Source organism: Malus domestica, chromosome 05 (genome assembly GCF_042453785.1).
Source record: "Malus domestica chromosome 05, GDT2T_hap1".
Taxonomy (NCBI): Eukaryota; Viridiplantae; Streptophyta; class Magnoliopsida; order Rosales; family Rosaceae; genus Malus; species Malus domestica.
Window position 1 is genome coordinate 25,052,418 of NC_091665.1, and position 10,457 is coordinate 25,062,874.

Sequence of the window (10,457 nt, forward strand, 5' to 3'; positions counted from 1 at the left end):
TTTTTTAAATTTTATTTGAAGTGGTGTGCTGCGTTAAACTCAACACGTAGGGGTTAACATGTTCTAATATTGGAGTACTGGGGGAGTAGTCTGACATGTGGACAATACATATTGAGTGACGTTAGAGTGTGAGGCGTTAGGCTCAACATGTGGTGTTAACATGCTTTAAGTTCTACCATAAAATTAAACACCCCTCTTTGTTTATGACAATCGAATTGATAAATCAAACGAAAGCAACTGTCAAAGCTAAACATAGGTGTAGTTCAACTTCAAAATGTAATTACATGCAAATTTCTTAATCATCGATACAAGAATCACATTTCACAGTCTTAACATTTTTACTTTTTATATGAAGAAAAAAAACAGTAATTTATGTAAACCAACCTGTATCAATCTATAAACTCAGAGAGAAAGATGATCAGAGAGAGAGAGAGAGAGAGAGAGAGAGATTCTTGAGATTTCTTAGAGAGGAAGAAATGAATATTTCATTCACACTAACTGACTTCTTTCTTACAAACGTAGTCTTTTATACATGTGTAAATCTTAACAACTATAACATCTTACAAGATAAGTTATCTTCGTAACTGCCTATGTAATTTACTAACAAGAGGCAATCTCTCAGCCATTGATCCAATACTCCTAACATCCCCCTCAAGCTTAACAGCTGAAAACTGAAGCCTGCAATTGAAAAAATGCTTCTGGAACAATGGTGCAAAAAGACCCTTGGTCAATATATCAACAAATTGGTCATTAGAACTAACAACCTAAAATTGTAGAAGTTTCTTAGCTAACTTCTCATGAACAAAGTGAACATCAATCTCTATATGCTTTGTTCTTTGATGCAGAATCAAATTACAAGTGAGAGCAATAGTTAACGTATTATCACAAAAAAGTGTTGGTGGTTCAAAAACTGGATTTTGCATAAATTTGAGAAGATGTTTAATCCAATTGAGCTCAACAGTAGTAAAAGACAAAGCTCGATACTCTGCCTATGTAGAAGACCTAGAAACAGTCTGTTGTTTCTTAGAGGATCACGAAATTGGATTAGAGCCTAAAAACATTCGAGTTGTTGATCTTCGATCATTAAGGTCACCGGCCTAATCAACATCACTAAAGGCTCTGAGATCTACATCCCCTTTAACATAATGAATACCACAACCTTGAGTCCCTTTGAGATACCCAAGAATTCATTTCACTGCAATATAATGAGATTCCATGGGAGACTGCATGAATTGACACACCTGATGAACTGCAAAAACAATATCATGCCGAGTAAAGCTGAGATATTGCAGTGCCCCCAACCAGACTTCGATATAGTGTTGGATTATTAAAGGGTTGTGATTTTCACACACCCTTAACTACCTTTCCCACACCCTTCTCTATTTTTTAGTACTTAATTGGTATCCTACTATTTAATCTTCCATATATACCCCTCCTTATTTAATCTTTCATTAATTACCATCAAAAAGTAAGAAGGGTATATATGGAAGATTAAATAGTAGGATACCAATTAACTATTAAAAAATAGGGAGGGGTGTGGGAAAGGTAGTTAAGGGTGTGTGAAAATCACAACCCTTATTAAAAGGTACCCCATCATCATTTAACAATATGTTATATAGTAAACAAGGTGTAGCACAAGGCTTAGTAGATAACATCTTAGACTTTGTAAGCAACTCAGTGACATATTTGTTTTGAGATAGAAAAATACCATCTGTTTTGTGAACAATCTGAATTCCCAAGAAATAGTGTAATAAGCATAAATCTTTGATGTCAAATTCATGTGTGAGAGCAGTGATGACCTTAGAAATTGCAGCATCATTACTTCTAGTGATGATTATATCATCAACATACAAAAGAAGAATCACAATTAACTTGCCAACAGTTTTAACAAATAGTGAAGTATCAGAATATGTTGTTTGAAATCCCAATGAAAGCAAGAATATTACGAACCTATCATTACATGCCTGTGGGGCTTGTTTCAGACCATATAATGATTTGCGTAACCTATACACATAATCTGAATTCTTATTGTCAACAAAACATGGAGGTTGTGCCATATAAACCTCTTCATGAAGAATGTCATGTAAGAAGACATTTTTGACATCTAGCTGCCTTAAAGACCACTTATAATTTGTAGCCAAGGCTAGAAATAATCTCACTGTGGTTGGCTTAACAACTAGGCTAAAAGTCTCACCATAGTCCACCCATTCTTCTTGATTGAACCCCTTGGCAACCAACCTTGCCTTATATATCTCAATGGTGCCATCTACATTCTTTTTAATCTTAAAAACCCATTTACACCCTACCAGGTTCTTTTTATCAAGAAATGGAACCAATGACCAAGTGCCTTGAGAATAAAGTGCTGCCAATTATTCTTTCATAGTTACAGTCCAAACAAAAGACTTTAAAGCTGATTTGTAGGTTGTAGGTCCAACCTTAGTGAGATCAACACCACCATGTTCATGAATTGCAGATAACAATGCAATTTTCTTGGAAATACCACTTTTGGACCTGGTTTGCATTGGGTGAAAATTAAGTGGTGGAATGGATAACACCACTTGTAAACTCTCAGGATGGAAATTAGGAACCATAAGGACAATAGAAGATGAGGACTGTGTTGATGGAGTGATGGAGTGATGGAGTGATGGAGTGTTCTTCTGTTGCACTTTGAGAATTTGATGCAGATATAGGCATATGAATTGAACTTGGCATAACAGTAGGATTTGGCACAGGTGCAAGACTAGGTATAGAGTGCACATTTTGGTGATGCTGAGGAATTACTAACACATTTTGAGAATTGGGAACAACTACTATTGGTGAAGAAACTGAGACTTTGGTAAGAGTGTTGGAATGAGACACTTGAAGAATCAAATCAGAATAAGGGAAATCTGACTCATCAAACAGGACATGCCTAGAAATATAAATCCTTCTGTGTAAGACTTCATAACAAATATAACCCTTGAACTTAGATGCATAACTAAGAAAAACACATTTTGTAGTCCTAAGTTGCAATTTGGAACTGTAGTATGGTCTAAGCAATGGGAAACAAGAAGAACCAAATACCCTGAAATGATTAATTTCAGGTATTGAATTATACAGAACTTCAAAGGGTGACTTATTGTTTAAAATAGAAGTTGGCATCCTGTTAATGAGATAGACTGATGTTTGGCAAGCAAAAGACCAAAAAGGAGTAGGTAAGAAGGCATATTGAAGAAGTGTGATTGTGGTTTCAATGATGTGTATGTGCTTTCATTCAGCCAGTCCATTTTGTTTTGGTGTATAAGGGCAAGACAAGTGATGACTGATACTTTTGTCTAACAATAAGGTTTTGAATTGATTGCCTATATATATATATTCCCCTTACCATCACTCTGTAAAACCTTAATTGAAACATTGAACTGATTCAAAATGAACTTGTAAAAGGATATGAAAGTGGAACAAACTTCATTTTATTGATAATTGGAAAAATCCAATAGTATCTAGTACACTCATCAATGAAGGTTGCATAGTATTTAAACCCTTCAATTGATACACAAGGAGCAGGGCCCCAAACATTACTATGAACAATTTCAAATGGACTTATATACTTAGACACATCATTATTGAAGGAAGTTTAGTAAACTTGCCTTCCAGAAATCTATGACACAAGATAGGTGTAGTATCAACAACAAAAGACACATTGGATTTCTTTAACATTTGAGAAACAATTGGGTTTGAGAGGTGACCTAGCCTGCTGTGCCAAATATTTGAAGTAACTTGCTTGCCAAGGTAGGCAGCACCAACAACAACCTTCTTCTTGGAACCATATTGATAGGTAGGAATCAGGTACAATTCATCACTACACAGTTCTTTGAATAGAATCCTTCTTGTGGTTTTGTTCTGAATTCAAAATCACAACGCATCAAAAATTAATCAGCAGTTATTGTTAAGGCAAATTCGATGAACTAAGAGTAAATTTTGTGTCAACTTTGGCACACCCAACATTGAATTTAATTTCAAAGATTGAACTGGGGTATTTAGAGTGGAAAAACCAATGTGAAAAATTGATAAACCTTCATTTTTAACCTGCTAAATTGTTTCATTGGATGGATATGGAACAACCAAAGATAGATTGTTGAGCTCAGAGGTCATATGGTTTGTAGTCCCTGAATCTGTGATCCATACTTATGAAGCCTGATCAGATTGCAATTGAGGAGGTGCAGATGGTGACTGGTAAGTAGCATGCATAACAGTCATGGAAAAATTATTCTTCTGAAAATAATGTGAGGCAAAATGATTAGGATTGCCACAAATGTAACACCCTTGAAAATTTCCATAAGAATTACCCTGAGAATGAACATTTTGAAATCTGCATGTATCAGCAATATGATTGTTCTTGCCACAAATCTGACAACCTTAAACAGTTCTGAATCGACAAGTATTAGCCACGTGATTATTTTTTCCACATATTTGACAAATGGAAACCTGAGGAATGAAATTTTGCTGTTTTGGAAGTCCACCAAGAGTACCAACATAAGAAAACTTGGAATTGCCATTATTAGTTGGCTCCCAAGAGAATTTATAGTTGCCATCATTAAAATTATGTGAAAACCTATCTCTGCCCTTGTTCTTATTGTGAAAAGATTTATAACTACCATTGTGAGGATTAGACTTATTATTAGAAAACGAACCACCATTTTTAGGATTAAATCTAAAGGCATCAGCTACAAGAGCATTAAACATAGAATTGCCAACATTGTGTTCAATAGGGGTGGGTTCAAAAAACCGAAAACCGAAAAAAATCGAACTGAACACCAAACCGAGATCAAAAAAATCGAACCGAACGAAAAAATCGAACCAAATTGAAAAAATCGAACAGAACCGTATTCTTTTGGTTCAGTGTCGGTTTCAGTGGTCTAGAAACTGAACTGAATTAATTAAATTAATATTTTTATTTATTTTTTATTTAATTATTTGTTTTTGGTATTATTTTCTAAACCTAATTTGTAAGCCCATTTAGTTTTAGTTTCCAAGATTTTGAGTCCATTTAGAAAGGAATTGTTAGTTTTAGTTTTTGCGTTAGGACCTATGTTGATGCTAATGAGTTTAGACTCATTAGACTCTACCATGAAATCATAGTAGTAAGGCAACATGTTACAAAATAAGGTTATGTTCAATATAGTGGATGAGCTGCTACTATTATTGTCCATTTCTTTGGCAGTCCGATAAATTGAACCTAGGGAAATAAAATCATTAGCAGTAGCAACAAAACCATCAGATTAAGTCCTTGTAGTTAGGCATCAGTGAGGGTCAGCTTCCTCTGTAGAGTTTGAATTCGACAGATAAAGATCATCAGGATCACAGTTTCGTGATAGTTTGTTATCAATTTTCATAGAAAAAAAATTCATGGAAAAAACCGAACCGAACCAAAACCAAATCCGAAAAAACCAAAATCGAAAAAAACCAAAGAAAAATTGAACCAAACAGTAACTTTGGTTTGGTTTTCGGTTTCAGCCAAAAATTGAACCGAACGAAACTGAACTCACCCCTAGTGTTCAAGCATGACTTCCTCAGCAAGTAATTGAGATTGCTGATCCTTTAAAGAAATTACAGTTTCCCGACCTCTAATAACAGACCTAATTATATTATACTCAATAGGTAGACCATTCAAAGTGAGTATCACAATATCATCATCCTCAAACATTACCCTTGCAGCAGACAAGTAATCCTTACCTTATTTGATTATTTGTAAGTAAACAGTGATAGAATCATTACCCTTCTTAATGGTTTTAGTTCAGGCTTCTTTTGGAAAATACTTGTGCGAGTAACTGTTGAAAATTGCTCCTTTAACCTTGTCCACAAATCTTGGGAACTAGTACTTCCAATTGCACATGACAATGTTGTAGGTGATAATGTCGCAGTATTCAACTGCATCAATGCCTTGTCATGCATCTTCCAAATCGTATATTCATCATAAACTGTACAAGTTGAAGAATTGCCATAATCAACCTCTAAATCCCCAAATTGAGTCACAAGAAACTGAGTAGGACAAGGTGTTGACACACCCAAAAGATCATCAATACCGTGCCCCTCAAGCAACAATTGCATTTGAAAATGCCATGGCAAATAATTGGAGTCATTGAGCTTCAAAGTAACAGAGATTGAGACTAATGAAATCAGGGATATAATTGGGGATTGTAAGATTTGTAATTGCGATGCTGTCACCATTGTAGCAGTTGCCAATCAAGAATCGAGAGAAAATCAGTTTGAGTACTTCAATCAAACACCTTGTGTGCAGAGAATCGCATACATAGAATCATAGAATTGAGAAGAAGACGAAACCCTAGAAGCAGAATTGGGCAATAAAAGATCAAGAAAATATATTGATCGAAGAGATCAGCAAGAGAGCGGAAGCAAATCACCAAGATCGATCACCGTCAAGCTGTTAAGCTTTCTTTGGCGATGATACCATGTAAACCAACCTACATCAATCTATAAACTCAAAGAGAAAGATGATCACAGAGAGAGAGAGTTCTTGAGATTTCTTAGAGAGGAAAAAAGGAATATTTCATTCACACTAACTGACTTCTTTCTTACAAACTTAGTCTTTTGTACAAATGTAAATCTTAACAACTATAACGGCTTACAAGATAAGGTATCTTTGTAACTACCTATGTAATCTATTGACAAGTGGCAATCTCTCAACAGTTGATCCAATACTCCTAACAATTTAAATGTGAATGGAGTGAGTTGACTGGAAAGTAGTATAATGTTTGTTGATGAACTGGCAGGTGTATTGAATTATGGCAAAGTCTACGTCCATCTAATTGTGAAAGCATGGAGTGTGATGGCCTTGTAAAATTAATACACGGAGATGGTGGAGATTATATAATAACTGACAAGAAACTTTTTGTGCCATCTAGAAATCTCGCATGTGATACAGCCACCCGTGGACTCATTATGTTATTCATTTTTCTATGGCTTTTATTTTACGTAACCATAAATCACGATTTTGACACGATTGTATTGACTACTACTTGCTTTACGTGGTTATGGCGTAGGGCGTTTGTACGGAAATTAATCCTGCATTTTTTTATACGTTTTTATAGTATAATTGTGTCATCTTTCTAATAGATATGAGACATTCACGCATTGATGGGTTCTATCTCTATTAAAAAATAGTACTAAAAATATAGTAATTGTAACTTACTCCTATTAATATTGCTTGTGTGAAAAGAAAACAATATTTCTGGTACGTAATTGAAATTCCATCGCTTGCAAAATAATGCAACATTTCTTAATGGAGGTAAACTAAGAAGCACACACAAGGCCCTTGCCAAATTATTACATTACAATTTTATTGGTAATATATAATTTGAAAGGAATAAAACATCATAGAAGATGAATGATTTCAACTCTCGCCATGATATAAGGAGAATATCTTCTCCAATTAGTATAGTCACAAGTACACACAAAGCCCTTGCCAAATTTCATCATAGAAGGTGAAAAATACTATGCTCACTACGTGTAGTAAGTCATTCATTTTTTTTTTTTTTTGATAAATTCATTCTCTTTTGATAAATCTCAATTCGACACGTGCGATTTTTTATTTTTGTATAATTTAATGAGTTATTTTTTGGATAGGTGTCAACATCTTAGTTTGTGGTTTATCAATAATTGAAAAATAATGGGCTTATCTGTTATAAGCCCAGTGTAACATTTTGGGTTTAGTTTTGAACCTCGAGATTGCGGTGCGGAATTTGAAACCTCCGAAACCAAAAACATGATAATACCACCGATGTCCCACTCTGACTCCAAAACAAGTAAAAATGGATTGGATGGGATTTCTTATCCTTAACGAATACTTCTCTCCCTCTCTCCCCTCCACTATCCTCTCTCCCGAACACTCTTCGGAACACCGCCAATGAAACCTCAGTCGCTTCTCTAACCACCACCACCAAAACTCCATGGACGCTCTCTTCGTCAACCAGTACTCCATCTCCGGCCTCAGACTCTCCCCAAGCCTCACCACCACCACCTCCTCATTCCCTCCCCAATCCTTCCACCGCCTTAAACCCACCACCTACACCACCACCAAGCCCACCACCCTCATAACCGTCTCCGCCATCCAAAACCAACAACAAACCCAATCCATCGAAACCCATAACCCACTTCCGCTCCCAGATGCCAATGAACCCGACGAAAACGACGAATCCTACGGAGAGGTAGACAAAATCATCGGAAGCAGAGCGCTGGTGGGCGGCAAGGGGATGCAGTACTTAATTTCCTGGAAAGACGGCCATTCGCCGTCGTGGGTCCCGTCGGGTTCCATTGCGAAGGACGTGGTGGCGGAGTACGAGAACCCGTGGTGGACCGCCGCCAAAAATGCTGACGAATCCGCACTGAGTCAGCTCATAGCTGCCGAGGACGACTCGCGCGACGTTGACGCCGTTGACGGGGATGGCCGCACTGCTCTCATATTCGTCTCGGGTCTCGGGTCGGAGCAGTGCGTTCGGGTTCTGGCCGAGGCCGGAGCCGATTTGAACCACCGCGATAACGGCGGGGGACTAACAGCGTTACATATGGCTGCTGGTTATGTCCGTCCTGGTGTCGTCAAATTATTGGTGGAGCTGGGTGCGGATCCCGAAGTGGAGGACGAGAGGGGGCGGAAGCCGTTGGATTTGGCGCGGGAGATACTCAAAACGACGCCGCAGGGGAACCCGATGCACTTTGCGAGGCGGTTGGGGTTGGAGGCCGTGATTAGGGAGCTAGAGAGGGTAATATTCGAGTACGCGGAGGTGCAGGAGTTGCTGGAGAAGCGCGGGAAAGGGGGTCGCACGGAGTATTTGGTCAAATGGAAGGACGGCGGAGATAACGAGTGGGTCAACGCAAAGCTAATCGGCGAGGATCTGGTGGCGGACTACGAGGCGGGGCTCGAGTACGCGGTGGCGGAAGGGGTGGTGGGAAAGAGAGTTGGGGATGAAGGGAAGCTGGAGTACTTGGTGAAATGGACGGATATAGATGAGGCCACGTGGGAGCCGGAGGAGAATGTTGATCCTGATTTGATCAAGGAGTTTGTGGAGGCCCAAAATTCAAGTGGGCCGGGTAATGTGGAGGAGGCCCAATTGGGAAAGTAGGATATACTTTTGTTGTGCATCTAATTGAAATGATCACATGGCATAGTTTTGGTGATCAATGTGACCTCAAGGAAAATGCTATTGTGCAAATTCATGTGTTATGCCACTTTTCTTACACTTCAACTTATGAGTACGTTTTTCCGTACTGTATATGTGAACCGTTGCATCCATAATATTAGGCGATATTCGATACTTTACGTGTTAATTTTACGAAAAATTGAGTTACTCAATCTCGAGTTAATCCATATCATGTAACAATGGCGATCATAAAAGATGTTAAAGGCCATGGCATAGCATACTAATTTTAGCACATACATTTTTCTGGTAGGAAGTTTGCCACATGCATTTGATTTCACATTTTTTCCCTATCTAACATTTAAAAGGGAAAATATATATATATATATATATATATATATATATATATATAACACGAGTACAATTTGTTGGAAAAAGTAAATTAGTTAGCTCTTTGGGTTTTTTTTTTTTTAATTTTATTTTTAAAAGAACAGAATTTGGATTCTTTGCCCCTTAAAATTAGGGTTAGTTATATGTAAATAAGATGTTTGTAATTCAGTTAGGTGTAAGTCTATCAAGATGTAGTCTTTTTCATTGATGTAACCTTCTTGAAGATTATGTATTATTTATTTAATGAGGATCCTCGGTGATCCTTTAATCATGTCCATTTATCATATAGCGTGCGATAATAAATCATTTTAAATTTTTTTATTTAAAATTGAATAGAAATAATACATGACAAAAACTGGCCGTACGATTTACAATAAACAGACACGATTAAAGGATCTCTTGAATCCTCATAAAGAGAATCCGGAGAGGATCCTCATTCTTATTTATTCATTTCCAGTCAATTAAGTAATATATTTTCACTTTTTTCGTTCATTTGTTTTTCTATTATGTACACTTTGATTTTACGATTATAGGTAACCGTCGGGTAAATTTTTTGGTTTCAAGTTCGGTTATGGTTATTGGGGTATCCATCCCAAACCCATACCTGAAACTGAACCATTTCATCTGTGAATAAAAAAATATAAAGATTTATTATATGAAAAGGGGTTGTTAATAATCATGCATTATTAAATATGAAATTAATTATTTACTTTTATATCATTAATAATAGGAATTATATGCTTATAATTTTCAAGAGTGTAAATGTTTTCTTAGTAATAATATTACTTATTAGATGCATTGTATCAATTGTATTAATAATAATTTATTTAATATTCTTCATTTAGTTAATGATTGTATTAATAACGAGCCCTTAACTTCTTATACTTGAAATAATTTCTAACAGCCGGTTAAATTTCTAACGGTAGTTTAACAACA

General features: G+C 36.6%; 1 protein-coding gene across 1 annotated transcript; it reads left to right on the forward strand.

The window, feature by feature from the left end:
• The first annotated feature begins 7,683 nt into the window (after nt 1-7,683).
• On the forward strand, nt 7,684-9,206 carry LOC103445244 (signal recognition particle 43 kDa protein, chloroplastic). The gene has a single exon (XM_008384240.4). It carries the CDS (start codon nt 7,947-7,949, stop codon nt 9,114-9,116), a length of 1,170 nt encoding a protein of 389 aa, XP_008382462.3. The 5' UTR covers nt 7,684-7,946; the 3' UTR covers nt 9,117-9,206.
• Nucleotides 9,207-10,457: the final 1,251 nt, after the last annotated feature.